Source organism: Cucurbitaria berberidis (genome assembly GCF_010015615.1).
Source record: "Cucurbitaria berberidis CBS 394.84 unplaced genomic scaffold K460scaffold_4, whole genome shotgun sequence".
Lineage (NCBI taxonomy): Eukaryota > Fungi > Ascomycota > Dothideomycetes > Pleosporales > Cucurbitariaceae > Cucurbitaria > Cucurbitaria berberidis.
In genome coordinates, this window is record NW_024468938.1 from 679,023 (window position 1) to 702,191 (window position 23,169).

The 23,169-nt window shown below is 51.6% G+C and overlaps 8 protein-coding genes across 8 annotated transcripts; 6 read left to right on the forward strand and 2 right to left on the reverse strand.

Annotated features, from left to right (window-relative positions):
- Positions 1-1,014: 1,014 nt before the first annotated feature.
- K460DRAFT_407248 (uncharacterized protein) lies at positions 1,015-7,161 on the forward strand (the record flags this gene model as incomplete). The annotated part of the gene is made up of 4 exons (XM_040937052.1): positions 1,015-1,019; positions 1,112-1,138; positions 1,316-6,772; positions 6,843-7,161. The coding sequence occupies 4 exons, from the start codon at positions 1,015-1,017 to the stop codon at positions 7,159-7,161; spliced, it is 5,808 nt and encodes a 1,935-aa protein (XP_040785428.1).
- Positions 7,162-8,613: 1,452 nt separating this feature from the next.
- Positions 8,614-10,116, forward strand: K460DRAFT_387126 (uncharacterized protein; the record flags this gene model as incomplete). The annotated part of the gene is made up of 4 exons (XM_040935632.1): positions 8,614-9,214; positions 9,281-9,499; positions 9,575-9,784; positions 10,031-10,116. The coding sequence occupies exons 1-4, from the start codon at positions 8,656-8,658 to the stop codon at positions 10,114-10,116; spliced, it is 1,074 nt and encodes a 357-aa protein (XP_040785429.1). The 5' UTR covers positions 8,614-8,655.
- Positions 10,117-12,872: 2,756 nt separating this feature from the next.
- Positions 12,873-13,373, forward strand: K460DRAFT_367812 (uncharacterized protein; the record flags this gene model as incomplete). The annotated part of the gene is made up of 1 exon (XM_040933651.1): positions 12,873-13,373. The coding sequence occupies exon 1, from the start codon at positions 13,161-13,163 to the stop codon at positions 13,371-13,373; it is 213 nt and encodes a 70-aa protein (XP_040785430.1). The 5' UTR covers positions 12,873-13,160.
- K460DRAFT_135730 (uncharacterized protein) lies at positions 13,218-14,458 on the forward strand. The gene is made up of 5 exons (XM_040926706.1): positions 13,218-13,342; positions 13,408-13,503; positions 13,666-13,764; positions 13,873-14,129; positions 14,181-14,458. The coding sequence occupies exons 2-5, from the start codon at positions 13,456-13,458 to the stop codon at positions 14,287-14,289; spliced, it is 513 nt and encodes a 170-aa protein (XP_040785431.1). The 5' UTR covers positions 13,218-13,342; positions 13,408-13,455; the 3' UTR covers positions 14,290-14,458.
- Positions 14,459-16,026: 1,568 nt separating this feature from the next.
- On the forward strand, positions 16,027-17,114 carry K460DRAFT_314583 (uncharacterized protein). The gene is made up of 2 exons (XM_040930284.1): positions 16,027-16,590; positions 16,641-17,114. The coding sequence occupies exons 1-2, from the start codon at positions 16,116-16,118 to the stop codon at positions 17,066-17,068; spliced, it is 903 nt and encodes a 300-aa protein (XP_040785432.1). The 5' UTR covers positions 16,027-16,115; the 3' UTR covers positions 17,069-17,114.
- Positions 17,062-17,891, reverse strand: K460DRAFT_387129 (uncharacterized protein; the record flags this gene model as incomplete). The annotated part of the gene is made up of 2 exons (XM_040935633.1): positions 17,062-17,535; positions 17,672-17,891. 2 exons carry the CDS (start codon positions 17,889-17,891, stop codon positions 17,309-17,311), a joined length of 447 nt encoding a protein of 148 aa, XP_040785433.1. The 3' UTR covers positions 17,062-17,308.
- Positions 17,892-19,083: 1,192 nt separating this feature from the next.
- K460DRAFT_367818 (uncharacterized protein) lies at positions 19,084-23,032 on the forward strand. Its single transcript, XM_040933652.1, has 6 exons — positions 19,084-19,212; positions 19,291-19,856; positions 19,906-21,424; positions 21,474-22,770; positions 22,844-22,941; positions 22,999-23,032. The coding sequence occupies exons 1-4, from the start codon at positions 19,129-19,131 to the stop codon at positions 22,542-22,544; spliced, it is 3,240 nt and encodes a 1,079-aa protein (XP_040785434.1). The 5' UTR covers positions 19,084-19,128; the 3' UTR covers positions 22,545-22,770; positions 22,844-22,941; positions 22,999-23,032.
- On the reverse strand, positions 22,750-23,059 carry K460DRAFT_378157 (uncharacterized protein; the record flags this gene model as incomplete). The annotated part of the gene is made up of 3 exons (XM_040935042.1): positions 22,750-22,770; positions 22,844-22,939; positions 22,997-23,059. The coding sequence occupies 3 exons, from the start codon at positions 23,057-23,059 to the stop codon at positions 22,750-22,752; spliced, it is 180 nt and encodes a 59-aa protein (XP_040785435.1).
- Between the last annotated feature and the right edge of the window lie 110 nt (positions 23,060-23,169).

Sequence of the window (23,169 nt, forward strand, 5' to 3'; positions counted from 1 at the left end):
ATCCGTTGGCCAAGCGAGAGGGTGCTGCCAACGACGCGCGCTCGCAACGGAGGATGGTCCGGTGTATCCGGCTGCCTGTGAACCCACATGGAACAGGAAGCAGGGAGAGAGAGGACACGCAGCGTTCAACGTGACGCCCCCAACATGGCCGTCGTCGGGTGAAGCAGCAGGATCAAGAGCGAGGCGGTGCGCCGTTTGCAGGTTCAAAGGACAGGACAAGTGGTCAAGGGTTTACCGGACGCCGGGCTGCAAGCCACCATGGCTGGACATTGGCTGCATGTGGGGAGTGGTAGCCTGGGAACCACAACAAGGCCCTACCGCCTGCGAGTTTCTATGGCGATGGCGCTGGTGACTGGCTGCAACGAGTGATGTAAAAAGACAAAAGAAAGATGCTAGCAGCCAGCGTAGAGATGCAGAGTTGGTACGTAGCCGGGATGGAGTTGGTGCACCAGACAGATACAACTAGTGAGGCGGGTTCATGCGGGCTAGCGCCTGCAGAGGCCACAAAGACAAAAGGAAGCCGCGACCTCCGCTGCACAGTCCATGGCAACGCGCCCAAGACTTGGTGCGAAAGCAAGAAAGAATTGTTTCGCGACGGCGGGCTGGAGGCAGACACAGGTTGTTGGTCGTGGTTGTAAAAATGTATCCACAAGGCGCCTCTCGCTGGTTTGCTGGGGGGGGAGTGGTTGCAGTAGCGAAAAATTCCCTTCTCCCTGAAACGCACAGGCCCGGCGCTAGACCAGCCCTGGACGGCCATCTCACGGTTATTTAATGATGGGCAGGTGAGTAGATAGAGGCCCGCAGCCCACACCTCTCCGAACCCGACCACCCAACTCCGGGCGCCGCCAGTCACCCTCCGTCACGTGACAAGCTTGCGCGCATCCCTGGTCACAGCCTGCTTTTCCATTTTCATGGCCCAACCCGCGGGCATCTAGTAATTCATAATAATAGACTCGGTCGCGCGCCCTCCCACCTCCGGCTGCGAGACCGACTGTCTACGCCTACGCCGCCAAAATGAGGTATGTTGCTGCGTCGTTGGTCGCGTCGCCTACTTGCATTAACTGCATGTGCATGCATGTTCGAGTCCCCATCCGCTAATGCTCTCTGATAGTGCCACCAGATTGGACCGTCTCGTAACGTAAGTGCACCCTGGACTATTCCTTGTACCATCATCGACTATCGACCATCCGCTTTCACCCTTGGACATGACAACGCCAATCTAGTCATCTCAACTGCATCTACCTTTTGTTTTTATCTCTCTTAGCAGCGATTTACCTCCACCCCCCTCGTCGCATCCCTCGCTAACACTGCCAAGGCTCCTCGAGACGGGCAGCACCGCCCTGATTCGGAACACAGCAGCCGACCAGCTAGCCGACGTCCAAAAACAACACCCCGATGAACTATTCAATCTTCTCACACGAGTCATCCCTTACCTGCGCTCCAAGAGCTGGGAAACCCGTGTTGCTGCTGCCAAGGCGGTCGGAGGCATCGCCGCCAACGCCGAGGAGTTCAACCCCAATGCTGAAGACGACCCTGTCGACCACGCTGAAGTCAAGCCAGAGTCCAATGGCGACGTAAAGCATGAAGATGAACAAGACAGCAATGGCGACGCTGTCAAGAAAGAAGAGAATGCTGACAGCGCCCTGCCGCCCCTGTCTGACAGGCTGGATCTTGCTACCCTCGATTTGCCCTCTGTCCTCAAGTTTGGCAAGGTGCTTGCTGCTTCTGGCACAAAAGCGCACGACTACAAGCTGGCCGCCATGGATCCTACCGAGCGCCTAGAGTATCAAAGAAACACGCTACTCAAGCGACTCGGCTTCGAAGGCGAATACATCGAGGATCACTCTCCACCTGCCCAGGACATGCCACAAACACCTGGAAAACCTCCTGCCATGCACCGTATCGACACCAACGTTTCCAAGTCGGACACGCTGAACACTGCTGCATCTCCATTACTAGCCACTCCGAATGGGGACCAAGGTGGCCTCAGCAAGCGCCAAATGAACGCCTTGAAGCGTAAGCAGAAGAAGAACGCCCAGGGAGGTGCTAACAAGGTACAAATAGTCGACTTCAGCTCGGGTGCGCGCAAGGACTCGCAGTCAGATCTTGTCGAGACACCTGCCCGCGCACATCCGGTAGCCCTGAAGCTAGAGAAGTCGGAGAACGGCGAGGAAGGTGACGGTGTCAACGATTACTTTTCTCTCGACCGAAATGGAGGGGATGATGACGCAAAGTTCGTCAAAGAATTCAAAGGCGAACCCGTGCCGGATAAGTCATCTTTCCAAGGCGAAGCTGAAGAGGCTGGTCTAGAGTGGCCGTTCCAACGCGTTTCCGAGTACCTTGCCGTCGAACTCTTTGATTATACCTGGGAGGTTCGACACGGCGCTGCCATGGGTATCCGAGAGATTCTCCGTGTCCACGGCGCTGGAGCCGGCAGGCGGAAAGGGAAAAGTCGGACTGAGAACGACCAGCTCAACCAGCAATGGCTCAATGATCTCGCCTGCCGCATATCCTGCGTCTTTATGCTCGATCGCTTTGCAGACTTCACCTCCGATAACGCTGTGGCGCCCATTCGAGAGACTGCTGGACAAGCCCTCGGCTCCTTGCTGCAATACATGTCGCGCGATAATGTGCTTGCCACTTTCCAGGTCCTCCATCGTATGATCATGCAGCACGATATTCCTGTCATCAACAACGCCCAGAATGCACCTTGGGCCCTTTGTCAGGGTGGCATGATCGGCCTGCGATATCTTGTCGCCGTGCGCAACGATCTACTGCTCGAAGACGGCACCTTGATGGATGGCGTGCTCGCTGCGGTCATCAAAGGCCTCGGTGACTTTGATGACGATGTCCGAGCCATCAGTGCAGCGACGCTTATACCCGTCGCGAAGGAGTTTGTCGAGATGCGGCCCAAAGCGCTTGAGGGGCTCATGAACCAAGTTTGGTCGTGCCTCTCGAGCTTGCAAGATGATCTCAGCGCCAGTACTGGCTTCATCATGGACCTTCTTGCCAAATTGTGCAGTTTCCCCCAGGTCCTTGAAGCTATGCAAGCCAATGCTCGACAAGACCCGACACAGTCTTTCCATGAGCTAGTACCCCGCCTTTTCCCCTTTCTGCGACATACCATTACCAGCGTTCGTACTGCTGTGCTTCGTGCCTTGATCACCTTCTTGAATATCCAGAGTGAAGGATCAGACGGCTGGATAGACAGTAAGGCCTTGCAGCTAATCTTCCAGAACATCTTGCTTGAACGCAACGAGGGCGTTTTGAGACTCTCCTTACAGCTCTGGAACGCCGTCATTGACAGCCTTGGCGATCAAATGTCCATACATCTCGCCCCTGTACTCGATTCCATCATTCCTCTAACCCTTACACCCATTGGTGTCTCTCGTCACCCGATATCAATGGACATGTCCCTCCTGATTCGTCCTTCAGGACAAGTTATGGGACCATCGTCACATGCCCAGCCGAGTCGAAGGTCAACGCCTCCTCCGGGCGGAGAGCCTGTTCAAAAGAAGAGGAAGAAGTCTAGGCACGGTAAGGATGACATGTCGACGCCGACCCCTTCGTCAACCTCCCACAACGTGGATGGACACATGGTCTGCGGCGACCTAGAGCTCATTGGCGCCGACGTCATGATTCGTTCCAGGACATCTGCAGCGCAAGCCCTCGGTAAAGCAATGGCAGCCTGGCCCGTAGAATCAAGGTGTGACACATTCGAGTCCAAGTTAGTGGCGCCGCTGTCCTCGCCTCATTCTACAACGCAATTGACCGCCGCAATTATCATCGAGGAGTTTGGCAAGAACATTGCAGCGAAGGACTCCTTGGCTGAGTCGTTTGTCAAGACGCTACTACCGATCCTGGAAGGTGAACGACCTATGGCCTACGAAGATCTCGTGCCCAAACTCCAGATCGTGCGAACGCAGTGCACCGCCTTACTCAGCATCTTCCGCGATGCGCATGTACAAAATCTGCCGAATCTTGCTGTGGTCGTGCAAGGCGACCCGTCCGCTAGCCAATACGCGTTTGGCGTTGCGGATGCCGAGAAGCTGATCAATGTACAGTATGAGAAGCTGAAGAAGGCGATGACACCCTCTGCGCGCATGGTGGCCGCCGCCAACCTTGAGATTACTCGAAAGGAAGTCGAGACAAGCCTCCAGGAGGCCAAGGAGATCAAGGAGGAACGCGATGTTCGCATCAAGGCCGCTGCAGCAGGTGCGCTGATCTGGCTCGACTCGCCACCCAAGAAACCGTCGCCGCCTATCAAAGCGATGATGGACAGTGTCAAGAAGGAAGAAAATGTAGAGCTGCAGAAGCGCTCTGCTGCTGCTGTAGCTGGCTACATTGTCCATCTCGTCAGCGCGAACCGGGCCGGCGTCGTCAACAAGGTTGTTGGCAATCTCGTCAAGTTCTACTGCATGGAGACGGCCGAGACTCCGGAATTCTCAGGACAAGCGCACATCGAATCAGGCATTCTTACCCTTAAAAAGGACGAAGACGTGCGAGACCATCCGGACGCGGCCCGATTCGCTGAAGAGTCGAGAGCTGCGAGAATCACCAAGCGTGGTGCTCGCGAGGGTCTTGAGCAGGTCGTCGAAAGCTTTGGCGCTCAAATCTTCGAAAAGGTACCTATCTTGAAAGACCTCATCGAAAGACCGATCAAACAGGCCTTCTCTGAGGCCGCGCTACCGGAAATTATCACGAGCGATGATGGTGTCTTTGGCCAGGAGGTTGTTGACGCCTTGTCGACTTTACGAGCTTTGGTTGGCAGACTTCATCCGGATGTCCGAGGCTTCGTCAAGGATCTTCTCCCACTCATCGCACAGGCCCTGCAAAGCAAGCTCTACGTTCTTCGATATGCAGCTGCGAAATGCTTTGCCACTATCTGCAGCGTCATGTCTGTTGAGGGCGTTACGATGCTCGTGGAGAGCGTTCTACCAACAATCAGCGACGGTGGAAATCTGTACGGCCGTCAAGGAGCAATTGAGTGCATCTACCATCTCATTCACGTCATGGAAGACGCCATTTTGCCTTATGTGATCTTCCTCATCACCCCCGTCCTTGGCCGAATGAGCGATTCGGACAACGACGTTCGTCTTCTCGCGACAACCAGCTTCGCCACACTAGTCAAGCTCGTTCCGCTCGAATCCGGTATCCCCGATCCACCAGGTCTACCAGACTCGTTACTCAAGGGCCGAGACCGAGAGCGCAAATTCGTTGCGCAGATGTTGGATGCGAAGAAGGTGGAGCCCTTCGAGATCCCTGTTGGGATCAAGGCAACACTTCGCTCGTATCAACAAGAAGGCGTCAACTGGCTGGCCTTCCTCAACCGCTACAACTTACATGGCATACTATGCGACGACATGGGTCTCGGAAAGACCCTACAGGCGCTGTGCATGGTAGCTAGTGACCATCACTTGCGCAGCGAAGAGTTCGCGAAGTCTGGTGATCCCAACTTCCGTCGCCTGCCATCGCTCATCGTCTGTCCACCCACATTGTCTGGTCACTGGCAACAAGAGATTCGTCAATATGCGCCTTTCCTGAGCTGCGTTGCTTACGTTGGCTCACCATCAATCCGCGGCCAGTACAGGTCTGAGCTCGATAAAGTCGACATTGTCATCACATCATACGACATCTGCAGAAACGATGCTGATGTTCTCCATCCCATCAACTGGAACTATTGTGTTCTGGATGAGGGTCACTTGATCAAGAACTCCAAGTCGAAGACAAGTCAGGCTGTCAAGCAATTCCAATCGAATCACCGTCTCATCCTCTCCGGCACGCCTATTCAGAACAACGTTCTCGAGCTGTGGTCCCTGTTTGACTTCCTCATGCCGGGCTTCCTCGGCTCGGAGAAGGTCTTCCAGGAGCGGTTTGCGAAGCCTATTGCTGCCTCTCGCTTCGCCAAATCCTCTTCTAAGGAACAGGAGCGTGGCGCGCTGGCTATTGAAGCTCTCCATAAGCAAGTACTACCATTCCTACTCCGCCGTCTCAAGGAAGAAGTGCTAGACGATCTACCGCCGAAGATTCTGCAAAACTACTACTGTGACCTTTCCGAGCTCCAGCGCAACCTCTTCGACGACTTCAATAAGCGGCAAGGCCAGGAGATCCAATCCAAAGCTGGTAACGCAGACCGCGAGAGCAAGCAACATATCTTCCAAGCCCTGCAGTACATGAAGAAACTATGCAACTCTCCCGCCCTCGTCGTCAAAGGTCCTACAAACAAAGCCTACGAGCCCACACAGCAGTTTTTGAAAAAGAACAACACCACCATTGACGACATCGCGCACGCGCCCAAGCTCGGTGCATTAAAGGACCTGTTGGTAGATTGCGGCATTGGCGCAGCCGACGTTGCGAACGACAAGTCAGCAACCGCTAACGGCGACCTCCCAACCGCTGTATCCCAACATCGCGCTCTAGTGTTCTGTCAAATGAAAGAAATGCTCGACATGGTCCAACACAACGTCCTCGAGAAGTTACTCCCGAGCGTTCAGTTCATGCGGTTGGACGGTAGTGTTGAAGCGACGAAGCGCCAGGACATCGTGAACAAATTCAACTCAGATCCGTCGTACGACGTCCTGCTTCTAACAACTAGCGTCGGTGGACTGGGCCTGAATCTTACAGGTGCTGATACCGTCATCTTCGTCGAGCATGACTGGAATCCGCAGAAAGACATCCAGGCCATGGATCGCGCGCATCGAATTGGTCAGAAGAAGGTCGTCAACGTGTACCGCATCGTCACGCGCGGGACGCTGGAGGAGAAGATTTTGAAGTACGTATACCCCTACAACAGCCTAAAAGCCTTGATGCCCTCATGATTCATATTACTAACGCAATAACAGTCTCCAACGCTTCAAAATCGACGTCGCCAGCACGGTAGTGAACCAGCAAAACGCTGGCCTAAGCTCCATGCAAACGGATCAAATCCTAGACCTCTTCAACGTTTCGGCCGATTCAAACGACCCTGCCGCACTGCCGCCTCCGCCATCGAATTCCAAAGAGGATGCTGGTATCGACGAGAACGATGCTGTAGACGCTACTGGGGCACTCCGAGAGAAGGGCAAAAAGGGCTTCTTGGACGAACTGGGCGAGCTGTGGGATGAAAGGCAGTACGAGGAGGAGTTTGATTTGGATGGCTTCTTGGGCAAGATGAAGACGTGATGGAAAGGAGCTGGCTATTATGCTGCTGCCGCTACTCTAACGCTTGTTGTGTACCCCGGATAACCTTGGAATATCTCTTGTTAATGTATGCAATCGGGCTGTACAATGGCGTTTTCTTTCCCCAAACGGCTTGTATTATCTCTTTCTCTTTTTTTGGTTCCTTCTTAGGATCGGAGTTTGTCAGGAACTGCATTGACACGGCATTGGCATGGTCATGTTCACGGACACATTGGTATGAAACGATACGATTTTGGAGAGGGGAAAGAACAAAACTCGAACAGGCCCCGGGTTCTGCATTTGTTTGCGGCGAAAGGGGGACAACTTCTGGATTTTTCTTTCTCGATCTCTCTCTTCTTAGCATGGCGTTGGTTGGGTACCTTCCTTCTTGTCTATCCTGTCTGTCCTGTATGTCTGTCTGTCTATGTTCTGTCGTTCGTTTTCGGGACTTGTGTGGGATGTGGCTAGTTTTGTACGTTAACGTTGGGGTGTGTGCGAGTATATGGCGGCGGTGGGGATGGTAGATAGACTGGTATGCTGCCGTGCACGGAATGTCATTGTTGCAGTGTTTGCTATTGCAAAGATTGGAAAGGAAATGTGACTACAGATGTGTGAGATGGACTGGTGGTGGTGCTCGATAGTAGATGCGGTGCGTCTCTTTTGTCAATTTGTCGTCCTTTTGTCGTCAGTATTGTCGTCATATTCCAGAGCCTGACAGGATTGAAAGCTAAAAGTCGCAAGCTAGGCCTATTTGTGCTAGTCTAGGCCTAAAGGGCTGGGCTAGATACGATACCTCAAGTGAATGCGCTGCTTTCCCTTCAATACCCGGGGGCGTCCTGTCCGTCATTCATGATTTAGGACGGACGACCTGCCATGGCTGGATATGCCACACCTTCTCGATAGACGGCGCAATGCAATGCAACGCAATCGCAGATCATTCGGAGATTGCCCAAGCCCTCAAGCACAAAACAGCAGCACGTGCGCCATGCGGCTCTTATCAAGCCCTCACGCTGGGCTCCAAGTAATGCTCTACGAGAAAAAGAGCCGAGAAGTTTCTTGGTTGTGTGCGTAGACCAAGGCCATTGTTGGGTCGCCAAGTGCAAAGCCCGCGCTAGACCTACTGAATCCAGGCATTGATTGCGGCAAAAGCCCACTTTCGGTCAAATCTCTCGGGCTTGTGTTTTCCAGTGGGAGAAAAGTTTGGGAGTTTTTGTGTGTGGAATTGGTGCTGTCCGAGTAAATTCCTGTTGTGGAGGCCTGTGGGGAGAAAGCGTGGAGGAGGGTTGGGGATGTCTCGGGGCTGTATTGTGTGGAGTCTAGGTAGGCTTGGTTGAGAGATAGGGAAATTCCACGCCAGATCCTCCGTTTTTTAAATATATCCTCTCGTTTCGTACGTCTTTCTTTTCTCTATTTTTTATTCTTTTACTTTCTTGTAGTGCTGTATTCTCTGCTTTTGCCCGGGATCTTAGTCAAAAATCTACACTACCATCAGCGACCATGTCCCAAACTACCACCTCTCTGCACAACTTCAACCACCGTTTTCCCATCCACTCCGCCCTCTCGTCAGGCACCGCTACACCTGTGAATTCCTCTTCGCACCATTCCCCGCCTACTACGTTTTCCTATACCACCTCCAACCCAGCGCACCACAATAGCAACAGCAATGCCTGCTACACACCCCTCGAATCCCTCGAGATCGTCTCGCGCATGGGCGTCAAGAAGGCAAACATGCGCCTCGATAAGACCTTTCTAAGCGCCGTGTCAGCCGGCATGCTCTTATCCTTCGCATGCGCAACGCTCATTAGCACCAACACGGCACCATGGTACCAGGAGAATGCCCCAGGGTTGATCAGAACGCTCGCGGCACTAGTCTTTCCGTACGGTTTGGTTACGGTTCAGATGACTGGCAGCGATCTGTGTACTGGGAGCTTCATGTATACCACCGTCGCGGCGCTGCACAGGCGGATAGGCGTGCTAAAGATGCTGAGACACTGGTTCGTTACGTTCTGGGGGAACTTGGCGGGGAGTTTGTTTGTGTGTCTTGTGATTGTAGGGTGTGAGTTTTTTTTCTTTCCTACGCGTCTTTCTGTGTTGGTGAGGCTAACTTCTCGTCTGTGTTTAGATGGTGGTATATTTGATGGTGCACTCTACAGTGAAGAATCGCTCATTTTCGGGTACAAGAAGCAGATTGTGCCAGCGTGGTATCAGATCTTCCTTCGTGGCATCGGCGCCAACTGGCTGGTGTGCATGGCGTGTTATCTCGGATGCTCGGGACGTGACTATTTTTCAAAGGTGGTTGGCATCTGGTGGCCTACTTTTGCCTTTGTCTCGTTGGGTTTCGGTAAGTCTTCTCTACCTCTTTGGGTCCTTACTTTTGATATATGGACAAGAGACTTCGATGCTAATACCCTTTCAGATCACGTCGTAGCAAACATGTTCTTGATTCCGAATGCCATCTTCCACGGCTCGCCCAGCATCACCGTCGGTCTATATATTTGGAAAGGCATCATTCCGGCGCTGCTCGGAAATATTATTGGTGGTGGCTTTTTTGTGAGCTGTTTGTACTACTACTTGCACTTGCAAGGACACTCGGATGTTGCTATTGATGGTTCTTATTATGAGGCGAGTGAGCCGACACGAGAAACGATGAGGATGGACTTCTGGAGGAAGAGAGATGACGACGTTGAAACATTCAAGGGCGATGACAAGGTCTAAATATGTATAGCATACTGTTATGGTTCTTGGTTTACAAAATAACACATGTAAACGACACCCGATGGAAGATAGCCTGAGTAGTCATATAGCACCGAAGCTAACTGCGTGATTAAGAAGCGCTGTAAAAGGTTCTGGAGGATGTTTGATATTATGTCAGAACATCGCCCGGCGCTTGCGGGAACATACACTCTAAGTTTGATCCAACATCTAGTAATAGTAGATCATTACTATTTTCGAGACTGAATAGCATATAATGATTATCGAGCAATCCTCTTTGTTGCAAAGATGTGTGGTCAGCGATTATCTGTCTTATGATTTCAAACTTATATAAAGTAGATGACACCAAAGATGAATTGTTGCTGAAGTCGAGAATCAGTAGTTCTCTGGAAGAAAATTAAAATTAAAAAGTCATCCTCACTCAACTCAAAAACCAGAAGCCAAGTATAGACAATCACATCGCGGATACTTTCCCAGCGTTATTATCTTATTCTGGCTTGTTAGAGCATAGAGCTTGGGATGCATCGTGCCACTTAGCTCGAATCCAGTATTTCTAGCGTAAAGATAATCTGGTTGCAATGGGACTTCATGTTGAATAGGAGCATATAGGCTTGAAGCAAAGCATATTACGATTTATTTTGAGCGAAGACTGATATTGTAGGTATTTTAATTCTAGATCTTCGATGGGCCATGACCCTGGCGTTCTCCCTCTTAGACAACGAACCGAATTGATCACTCTCAATGTCCCATGCAGCTAGTACAACTGGTTGCTTCTGTTGGAAGATTTATTTTCAAAGAGATTAGCACACATGTGACACAGAATGTTGCGGCAGTTCATGTCCAGTGCCTTTTCAAGGTCTACCTCCGTTCTCTGGGCTCTGTCTAAGCAGCGGACTCATATGTAGGGTTCGTTATGACTAATGGGCAAGTTACACGACCTGAACTTATGGCAACCGAAAATCTACATCGGAAGAGGTTTCCGAGTGACCGCAATGTCTATCGTACAGAATCCAGGGTAATATATCCGGTAGGACGTATTTTGGATAGACGTGATGATTGGGGTGGTAATGATCATAACTAAGGTGCCAAGAAGGTCCTCTGTGGGCACAGAGTCCATCGAGGACACCTTAAGGCGTCTTGCGACATAAGAGTTGTAGAAACAAGATCACGGAGAAGGCCATGAAAGAAAACAAATAAATTACCTTTTCGGTAAGATGGTTTCCCCTACGCTCAAAGTAGGAAGAAATTGGGGAATAATGCCGTGACTTAATGAAGGGTACCGTATTCCCGAGGGTTACGTTGTAATAGTGTTTGGCGTCTTATTCGAGAATAAGATCATGTGGGGATTAGTTCCGGGTTCACAGTGCATCGCCTGGAAGATCCCAAGGGGTGACCGGGTTCCTTGAGACATAAAGAAAAGATCAACAGGTGCTTTCTCAATGGGAATTATGGTAGAGATCCACTAGGGCGTTGTATAGGTGTAGCAAGGACTACATGTGGCCGTTCACGAAGAAACCCATGACGAAATGGGGTATGGTCGCATGTGGATAAATATGCAGCACGACACCGTGAAGAACAAGACATTGTCCCGCGTCACTGGTCATGGTATGTAGGTTGTGCGGGTGGTCGATGTTCGAGTACGTTGGAAGAGTCGCAAATCGAGCCCTTGAAGATGCACTCAAGCGTCGGGAGTAACGACTTTGACGGACAAGGTTGTGCGAGTGTTCGGGAAAGGGGGGCAACTACGATGGCCCAAGGACCGAGGCGCGAATTCGAAGTTTACGTCGGTGCCCATTACGAGGGATAGATACGCGACAAGCGGAAGAGATGGTTGTGGCAATGAAGAGGGGAAAGCTGCAGTGAACGGAGGCCGCAAAACCGACACGAGATGAAGATAGGCGAGTTCCAAGGAATCTCCTATCTGTCCTGAAACGGCAGCAAATCACGGAGGCTTGCACTAAAAAGGCGTGCTCGTGCGTTGGCTCCGGTTTATATATCAAAGGACTACTCCTATCATCAATGGAGTGGGGACCCCATTTCGCTTCTGGACCAAGCTTTCATGCCGTTTTACGACCAGCCTGATGGCGTTAATGGCGGGCATGGTGCAATTCCAGGATCGACGTGCTCCTCACGAAAATAAGGGGTTCGATTGGACGAGGAAGGTGGAAATTGATCCTCCTGCCCGTCGACGCGATTCTGGATGAATGCAGGTCAAGGGCACGTGCAGTGTATACTCGATACACGCGAGGCGGTCAAGATGCATCGTCCACTCAGAAAGGGTAGAGGCGTTGGCACGGCCGCAGCAAGTGAAACGCGAAAGCGGAGCGGAACCCACCAGAGATGAGCAGAACGCATCGATGCGATGCGATGATGGTGTCGAAACATCGTGAACTGTGGGACATGGCACATAGCAAGCTGGAGCGTGGTCGAAGTGTTGATGCCGAAATGAAGGTCGACACGGCAGGCATGGGAGAAGACTTGGAGTGGAGCGGCACATGGCGGCGCTAACCAATGCGGTTAGCGTATAATCTTAGTTTGCACCGCGGCTTGGCCATGTTTTATTGATCCAGGAGCGCCTCGCACAGACTCGGCGGCAAGACGGGTTGACAACTCAGCGTCGCATCGGTGACGTCTATCGCGTGGAACAGGCGATGGAAAGGGGCGGCGGGAAGAGTTTTCTTTGTTTCGTTTCGTGGTAGACATGTGGGATGGACGGGACCTAAGAGGCGGTGACGCGCTTGCAAGAGACGGCGGTATTTGCTGACCCACCGTGCAGATTCTGCGACGCTGCCATGGAGATCCTCCGTGGGTACTATTTCGGGTTAATGATCGCCAGGAAACCCCCAGAAACATGGGCGATGTTCCAACGGGCCAGCACGATAAGGAGGGCCCCTGACATTGTCTCCTGAATTCCTGTCCACTTCAGGGAATTGCTCAAGCGTTTGGGGCCCACGCGCGACGCGGCTAGCTGTTTCTGCCGTCCAATATCAGCACAAATTGAACTTGTTGTATGCGGACGCTTGTGGGAGGCCCAATCATGGCAATAACCGCCGGGCGGAGGCTGACAGCCTGTTGTGTGCTGCAATAACAGAGCCTCGACTCAGCGACCAACGCCGGCCCTTCATTTCTGGAACACGAGCAGCCAGAGCAGCCATTCACCATCAACCTGCCCATCTGGTCTTAGCACTAGCTACACACGGCCAATAAGACGCCAGTCAAGAGCCAGCCCCGGCGGGTCCACTTGGTTCCTGCATTAGATCCACAATCGCCAGGCCACTCGCAGCGCTGACATGGCCTCTGCCCCTGTCGCCCGCCTTGTATCCCCCTTTCGATTGCCACTGGTGTGCGGTCCGCGCTACCGTGCTAGTAATCTCCCTCCGTACATAAGATGGCAGACTGCTCAGAGTGCTACTTTCCTCCCCACTTCACAGCCAACCTTTCGAGCAACAAGTCCTTTGACCTTCGGTCGTCCATTCGTTGTTACCAACCACTACTATCATTAATATTACCCAACCGCAAACTCTCTCCCACCACCACCAAACTTCCAACTTCACAGTTTTAAGTTCACTCTAATCAACCATCAAAATGCGTTACACTATCACCGCCTTCGCTGCTTTCGCCAGCATCGCTGCTGCCGTTCCCAGCTACGGATACGCACCTGCGCCTCCTGCTGCCCCGGCTGTCACCCCCAGCCCTACCCCGGAGAACCCAACCTACCCGGTTGCCTCCTCGGCGCCCCCGGCTCCTGAGTACCCTTCCTACCCGGTTGTGTCCTCTGCTCCTCCGGCTCCCGAGTACCCAGCGTCTTCCAAGACTCCTGAGGTCCCGGCCTACCCAGCTTCCTCCAAGACCCCTGAGGTTCCCGCTTACCCGGCGAGCTCCAAGACCCCCGAGGTCCCAAGCTACCCTGCCTCCAGCAAGACCCCCGAGGTTCCCGCCTACCCTGCTTCCAGCAAGACCCCCGAGGTCCCCAGCTACCCTGCTTCCTCCAAGACTCCTGAGGTTCCCGCTTACCCCGCGAGCTCCAAGACTCCTGAGGTCCCAGCTTACCCTGCCTCGTCCAAGCCCTCCGTGCCTGAGGCGTCCACCTCTTGCTCCAGCTCCACCACCATCACCGTCACCGTCCCTTACCCCACTGGTACCGGCTACCCCGTCGGCCCCGGCTCCAAGCCCTCCGGCCCTGCTCCTTACCCCATTGTCCCCGGTACTGGTGTTCCCAGCGTCCCCGCTGCCGGCACTGGATACCCCACCAAGACTGGGTAAGTTCATGTCTGATACAAATTCAAACGAATATTCGCTAACAATCACAGTGGCTACTCCAAGCCCAGCACCCCTGCTGAGTTCACCGGTGCTGCTTCCGCACTCAACGCTGCTGGCTTCGTTGCCGGTGTTGGTGCCATCGCTGCTTTCTTCTTGTAAACGTCATATTTTTAAATTGAGCATGCCCACGGGCAGGCTATGACGTTACATGATCATTGCATAAGGATTGGTCTTCTTTTCACGTAGATATCCTTGGTGTCGGAAAGGGTAATTGTAATTAGTAGGGACGGTGTTGCTCGAATCAGAACTTTGAAAACTATATTGTTGTTGTGGAACTGCTATTGCTGTGATGTGATGAGGTTTGATATGCTTCATTTGATACTTTTGTCTGGCGCATTGATCTCGATGCATTGACCGGGCGTAAATCCCTCCCTCGTCTTGAAGTGACTGTCTCTGTTCTTCCAATACTTGACTTGCTCTGCTCAATGTTATTACAATGGGGATCGCAGTACGAGCAGCGTTATCCAGTGCACTCCACTATCCGCCCTTACCTTGCCCCAGGTACACTATCATAAACGAGATGTGCCGTACTACTCGACTGGGGTACCGACCTCGAGAGAAGCGCAAGGCATACGTTGCCCCACTACTGTATTCTAACCTCAACCCAACATTTGCTTGAGCGTCATCAGCATCATGATGATTGCAACATGTCCAACGTGCAGTACTAGCGTGCGCTACAAGAGAGATTGATGCAGTGCAAGTCTCGAGTGTTCACCGCCCAGTCGCGATAGGCCCCTAGTGAAAAGCACTCAATATCTCCACGCAAGGAATCATATAGCACAGCATTCGCTCGAGCCTTTTCAGACGTCGTCGCATTGTCTCAGTCACACATGGGTTTCCATAAGACAGTACACGTTGAAACATGACACCCGCCAGCGTGGAGTGCCATGCAAGGGAGTTTCCGGTGTCTGAAAAAACATGTTTGCTTGGTACGACAAGCGAGCGCAAGCGACGGGTGACGAACCTGGGGCGCGGTACGCTTGATTGACAACTGGACGTTTGGTTTCAGACACTGCACGATGCGATGCGAGGGGCAAGATTGGAGATGAGCTTTTTCGCTAGTTTCGATGTTGGGTATCGATACACGACTGCGCAGCGCATCCACTCAAGGGTGTACAAAGGCATTATCTACTGTGACGTGACGATATTGAGTGTGCTTTGCCCTTTTACCAGTTCCTGGCGCGCGGTAAGAGAACAGCATCCTGGATTTATGGGTTTCACGCCCTTACTCGGCTTGGCAGTGTCGCTTCTCGCGGTGAATTTCGGCGCCGAGAACAGTAGGTCGCGCCAATTTCGCTTCCAGCGCTTACAGGTTATGGAGAACAAGAGTGAGCAAGGTGATGCGAGATGGTTTCTGTGACCGCTCTTTTGAGTCCTCCGCCAACCCGCCTCTGATCGCCTAGGCTTGCACTGTACATTGATTGATACACAGACTGCGACACACTGATACTTGCTTCACTTATGAGAATCGTCGAGTTCGAAGCTCAAGTGCTTTTATCTCGTCTAGCATTTCCCTTTCCACCGAATCTGCTTCCATAGGTCCAAAAATGAATTGCTTGCAAACGTCCGCTGCGCTTCGGCTATCAACGCCGACAGTAGCCCTTAACTGTGCCAAAAAGAAATCAGAATTGAAAGGGGCCTACGCTTCGGGGATTGAAGCTTCATGATTTACCTGTTGAGCCATCGCTGAATCCTGGACGTACTTTGGGTGCGCAGGGTTGTGATTCCTTTGACTATTCCGGGATAGGTCGGGCCAGCGCTTGACTGTGTTGCCTGTTCCGCACGAACACCACAACTTTGACGGTCATTCCAGAAAATCTACAGTCTGCATCCCAACTCCTGCAGTCTATGTACGGGTTTTGCCTTCTTCGTCTTACAATTCAATCCGATTCCTCAACACGGAGTGGTTTTGATATCGTGGCAAAATGACTGCCACCCCAGAGGTATCATTCGCGGATTTACCCGATGCCTCACAAACCCAGATGGATTTTCAAGACTCTACGTGGTTCAAAACCCACGGGCTGACACGCTCTTTGCCATCCCCTGAGGATGTCAGGGCTCGATGCCCAGCCCCCACCCTAGATAACCCTAAACCAATCGTTAGATACGAGGAGCTTGATCTACTTGTCAAATTTGGTGATCGTGTAAGAGTTTCAGAGGCAGTATGTCTTAGAGCAATTAAGCAGCTGTTTGGCAACCAGGTTCCCGTTCCAGAAATCTATGGGTGGAGAGTGGAGGGACAGCATGTCTTTATTTACATGCAACTTATCCACGGACCTACCCTCCTGGAGCGGTGGGCTACAATGAGCTACGAGGATAGACAATCTGTGTGCAGCCATCTTCATGTCATTTTGCACTATCTTCGCTTAACCAAGCAGGATTCATCGAATGAATTCATTGGTTAGTATATCCCTACGTTTCTTTACGCATGCTAACGGAATCTAATTCAGGCCAATTCTTGGGAGGCCCATCGAAGGATCGGATCCTAGATTTTCAACCCTCCCCCGGGCCATGGAAATCTGCTGCGAGCTTCCACGACTGGCTATCATGGTTATGGCGCCGCCGTGCTCCAGAACCGGATCAAATTGCTGATCCCTGGAGACAAATGTTGGACGACAAGAGCGATATAGTCCTCACGCATGGTGACCTTCATCGAAGCAACATCATTGTGTCAGCCACAAGCCCGGTCTATGTTGTCGCGATTGTTGATTGGGAACAGTCTGGGTGGTATCCGGATTATTGGGAATACTGTAAGACAATGTATACTGTGCCCTATCACGAGGATTGGAGGAGTGCTGGATGGATTGATTCGATCCTCACGCCTCAGCCGGCTGCTCAAGAAGCATTCGATTACTACACGGAAGCGCTAGGGCTATGAGCTGAGGTGATGGGTCAAAGACTATCTGTACGCAAAACAGAAAATGAACATTCATTGTTGCATGACACTAATCAAAGAAAAGTCGACCAACACCTCGCTCTAAATGAAAGATAACAGTTGGACTATTTACATCCATTTCATCTTCGTTCTGAGACCACCTGTCATGCCATGTGACTTTCCTGTTCGTTTGGTGCATCGCCCTGTCCTTTCTCACTCATGTCTCTCTCCATATATATGTCTCTAGTCCACATACCACGTAGCTTCCTTTCCATCACATTTGACCCTTCCTTCAGCAGCAACGCGACCACCATGAAGCGGCGCAAAGCGCTTAGTGACTTCATCCAAAATGTCAGCAATATCTTGATTATCCATTGAGAATTCGTAGTTGAGAGGTTGGCCGGGGGCGCGGCCTATGCTGAAACCGCAGGGGTAAATGAGCATGTTTTGGCGATACCCTTCGGGCTTGTCTAAAGGAGAAGTTAGTGTGTTTTGTGCACGTTCGGAGTAATAGTAGTCCATTTATTCGGAAGTAGATACATCAAAATACAAGAAGAGGGCGAAGATTATTGGAGATTGAGACATGATTGAATAGGGAATTGATACCTCGAAAGTCAACGCCCCAGTCTCCAGCGTCTCCAAACACGCCACGACATGTGTCTTGACATTCTGTAGCTAAGGGCGGGTTTGAAGCGGTGGTGGTACGGTCGATGAAAGAAAGAGTTTCGCAATGGCCGACTGTGTTCTTGTTGCCGGCGCAGTAGTCAAGTTGGGCGGCAGTCAGGGTGGCAAGCAAACCGCTGAATAATATGAATTGAGGAAGCATAGTATGAAGATATAGAGGGACAACCGAGTCGCAGAAGGTTGCGTGTTCGTGGATAAGGACTATGTCTTGAAGACGTGATTGAAGCTGGTAGAGTATCTGATACCTACCTTCAAGCTACTCGCTCTTATAGTGCTAATATAATCTAAAATATGAACAGGGCCCCATGAATGCCCGCAATTGATGCTGCTACGTGTTGAACTTATCGGGTGCGGAGCTGGCTTATGTGATATAGCGACAGGACGGATACGAAGTAAGTAATATACTTGCGGTGTGTAGCCGACAAGCGACTAATCGACCAATCGACTCTTTAGAACCTCTCCACAAAAGGTAAAGTAGGTGTGACCGAACTGCAGTTTAGTCGTGCGAAGTACTCAATGCAGGAAGTAAGCTGCATGCACATACGGAACTTCGTGTCAGCAAACAGGAGGCTTTGAGAGAAAAGGCCGGGATCGGACAAAACTGAGACGTGCGAATGCGTGAGCACGCTTTTGCGTGGTTCACGACCATTTATCTTATGGGTGTTCTACGTTGAGTAGGGTCTAATCGCCATGACCAGAGGCGTTAAACGACAGCACGGTGAGATGCAGATCAGATGTAGCGCAGTAGTATGAGCCGTCTGTATCGGGTATGCGATCGACGAGGACGGATAGTGCCTCACTGAGGGGCCGATTGAGGGAAATCGTGACCGTAATTGGCGTGTCATAGATGCTATTGTAGTCGGAAAAGATCTCCATGCTCGCGTCACGGAGGGACTGCTCGTAGATGGGGTAGCCTGAGTGCGTAATTATATATGTTCAAGGCTTAGCTATGAAGACAGCTGGGTCCCTCAGGTCAGCGACAGCGCAGGCGAATCATTATAGGAAGCAGACGATAAGATGATCCCGTTGTACCGAAGAAGCGTGGTGATGGGCTAGGGTCGTCGAGCATTGGAAGAAGAGGAGCTATACGTGCTGGCTCTTGGTGGTGGTGGAGGTTAACGTCCTGGTGAATTCTACAGTCAATCGCATTATGGCAAAGTCGAAGTGGCGATAGTCTTGTCTAGGGCGCAACACCTAGACGTGCTGAATATGGACACGATGAAGCAGCCGTCAGGCAGAGAAGGGGCGGCTGCATCGTCAAGAATGTGATGTTATCGATAGTGAGTCAGGCTAATGGCGGGGACTTCGGAGGAGTCAAACACCAAAATATATCCACACCCCGCCGCCACGGCACAACTTTGGCAACACACGACCCCACCATGTCGATTGACTTCCCAAAGGAAGAGGAGCGCATCCTCGCGCGCTGGAAGGAGATTGATGCCTTCTTGACACAGGTCGAGCTGGTATGTACTGACTGGTCTTGCGACTCTCTAGCTGGGCGCACCAAGGCTACTGAACAGCAACTAATATGTGCTTCATAGTCAAAAGGAAAGCAGCCATACACCTTCTACGATGGACCGCCCTTTGCGACCGGAATGCCCCACTATGGCCATCTGCTGGCTTCGACCATCAAGGACATTATTCCGCGATACTGGTCCATGAAAGGGCGCTATGTCGAGCGGCGCTTTGGCTGGGATACCCACGGCGTGCCAATCGAGTACGAAATTGACAAGGAGTTGGGCATGTCTGGACGAGACGCGGTGCGTGAGCTCGGTATTGCCAAGTACAACGAGAAGTGCCGCGCCATTGTCATGCGGTATGCGACCGAGTGGAGGGCCACGATTGAACGATTGGGTCGCTGGATCGACTTTGACAACGATTACAAGACTATGGATACAAGCTTCATGGAGTCCGAGTGGTGGGTCTTCAAGCGTCTATTCGACAAAGGCGCCGTATACCGCGGCTTCAAGGTCATGCCATACAGTACGGCGTTGGCTACTCCACTCAGCAACTTCGAGGCTTCGCAAAACTACAAGGACGTCCAGGACCCGGCAGTAGTCGTCTCGTTCCCGCTTGTTGAAGACCCAAATACATGTCTGCTAGCATGGTAGGTGTACATCGTCTACTCGAACAGGGCATACGCTTACATTGAATAGGACAACAACACCATGGACACTGCCCTCGAACATTGGCCTTTGCGCGCATCCTGACTTTGAATACGTCAAGATCCTCGACGAAGCCTCTGGAAAGCATTACATCCTCCTCGAAGCGCTCCTACGAACGCTGTACAAAGACCCCAAGAAGGCAAAGTTCAAGATTGTGCAGAAGCTGAAGGGCAAGGATATGCTGGGTTGGAAGTACGAACCGCTCTTCGACTATCTTTACGCTGACTTCAAGGACTTCGGCTTCAAGGTCCTGAACGATACATACGTTACGGCAGACGGCGGTGTAGGCATAGTCCATCAGGCCCCGGCGTATGGTGAGGACGATTATCGGGTCGCTCTCGCACATGGTGTCATTAGTGACACCCGACCACCACCCAACCCAGTAGATGATGCAGGCTGCTTCACATCAGTAGTTCGAGATTTCGAGGGCCAACATGTCAAAGCCGCAGACAAAGGCATCATCAAGCACCTGAAAGGCACTGGACGGCTCATCGTCGACTCACAACTCACCCATAGCTATCCTTTCTGCTGGCGATCAGACACTCCCCTGATTTACCGAACGGTTCCTTCCTGGTTCATTAAAATTCAAGATATTGTGCCACAAATGTTGGAGAACATTGCAGGCTCTCACTGGGTACCGTCATTCGTGAAAGAAAAGCGGTTCGCGAACTGGATCACAAACTCACCGGATTGGGCTGTATCACGAAATCGATTCTGGGGCACTCCACTTCCGCTTTGGGTCAGTGATGACGGCAAAGAGATTATGTGTATCGGTAGCGTTGAAGAGCTGAAGAAGTTGAGCGGGTATGAAGGCGAACTTACCGATATTCACCGAGATAAGATCGACCACATCACTATCCCTAGTCAGCAAGGCAAGGGTGTCCTACGGAGAACTAACGAGGTGTTTGACTGCTGGTTCGAATCTGGCTCCATGCCGTACGCAAGCGCGCACTATCCTTTCGAGAATGTCGAGCAGTTCGAGAAGTCTTTCCCTGGTGACTTCATCGCCGAGGGTCTGGACCAAACCCGTGGCTGGTTTTACACATTGACTGTCCTTGGAACACATCTCTTTGGCAAGCTGCCGTTTAAGAATTGTGTGGTCAACGGCATCGTGCTTGCCGAAGATGGCAAGAAGATGTCAAAGCGCTTGAAGAACTACCCCGATCCAACGCTCATCATGGATAGCTACGGCTCCGATGCCCTGCGGTTGTACCTCATCAACTCACCCGTCGTTCGCGCTGAGACCCTTCGCTTCAAGGAGGCTGGTGTCAAGGAGATCGTTTCCAAGGTCCTGCTACCTTTATGGAACAGCTACCAGTTCTTTGAGCAGCAAGTGACTTTGCTGAAGAAGGTGGCTGACCTGCACTTCGTCTTCGACCCGGCAGCCGGGAAGACAAACACCAACGTGCTAGATCGATGGATCTTAGCGTCTTGCCAATCGCTGCTCAAGTTCGTCAACGAGGAGATGGCAGCGTATAGGCTGTACACCGTTGTCCCACGGTTACTTGAGGTAAGATCGTGTGAATCGAACTCTCGACCCCACCGCTAACATACCCCAGCTCATTGACAACACAACGAACTGGTACATTCGCTTCAATCGTCGCCGCTTAAAGGGAGAACACGGTCTCGAGGATACTAAACATGCTCTAAACACCCTCTTCGAGGTCCTTTATACCCTCTGCCGTGGTCTCGCACCCTTCACACCTTTCATCACTGACAACATTTACCTTCGACTACTACCTCACATACCTAAGGAACTCCACGCCGAAGATAATCGCAGTATCCATTTCCTGCCGTTCCCAGAAGTGCGCGAAGAGTTGTTTGATGAGGCCGTCGAACGCCAGGTTAAGCGCATGCAATCTGTCATTGAGCTTGGGCGTATTTGCCGCGACCGCGCCACTAAGGGCTTGAAGATCCCTCTCAAGACGTTAGTCGTCATTCATCCCGAACAGCAATATCTTGACGACATCAAGTCTTTGGAGAACTATATTCTGGAAGAGCTGAACATCCGCGATCTGGTACTGTCGAGCGACGAAGAGAAGTATAAGGTCCAATACTCAGCAACGGGCGATTTTTCAGTACTAGGCAAGAAGCTCAAAAAGGACGCAATCAAGGTCAAAAAGGCATTGCCGAACCTCACGAGTCAGGACATCAAGAACTTCCTGAAGAATGGGGAATTGACAATCGAGGGCATACAACTAAAGACAGAGGACCTTATGGTCAAGCGTGGCCTCGCAAAGGACAACTCTAATAAAGATCAAGAATTCAACACCGATAATGACGTCCTCATTGTCCTCGACATGGCCTCATACCCCGAGCTCGAGCAAGAAGGTTTAGCGCGCGAAGTCATCCGCCGTGTGCAGGATTTGCGCAAGAAGGCGGGGCTTGTCCCCACGGATGATGTGGGTATGGAGTATAGAGTCTTGAGCGATCCGGAAAGCGTTGGTCTAGAGGCTGCTTTCGAAAACCAGGGACCTCTCTTCGAGAAGGCGCTGCGAAGGAACGTCGACAAGCACGTCAACACCGAAGTGGAAGGCAAGATCCCAGAGAACAGCAATGAGACGGTTATTGCAGAGGAGGAGCAAGAGTTGCACAAAGCTACGTTCTTGCTGAGGTTGGTCAAGTTATAGATGTGTCCTGAGGTGTTGCACATCACGAAGCTCGCATACATGGTCGTCCTTTGGCGTACGGTATGACATCAAAAGCGTGATGGAGTAGATAGATGAAGACTCGGTTATGTTCGAAATCTCAATTATGTACAAGAAACGCCACTCTATGCTGTTCATGCTTGTGATTTACACAGCTGCGGTTCCATATTCACTTTCCGCCCTCATTTTATCTTTGCTTATATGCTTTCTATCGCAGCAATGTTAGCTTCTCGAACCAGATAGGTTCCTCCCTTTTGATCGTGAGGGTTGATGGAACCTACAATGTAACACTCCTTCAGCTTCATAAACTCCGTGACGCATTTGTCCTTATGCACGTTGTTGTAGTCGGCGAATATGCATTTTCCGTACACGGAGCTCTGTAATGCATCAGTGAGATTTTATGTGTGAATCTTCAGGTGTAGTAGTTTTCATACCTCTTTCGAGCATTTTGCAGCCGCTGCGGCAAGCTTGTCGATGGGCCTTGTCCGAGCTGGCATCTTTAGAGACTTCTGGTAAAACGGCGCTCAGCCTGGCCAACGGCTTCGTAATGTTGGTCCCTTGTTGTTTGGGTTGAATGCCTCGATTTGTCTCGATGAGGTCAACGACT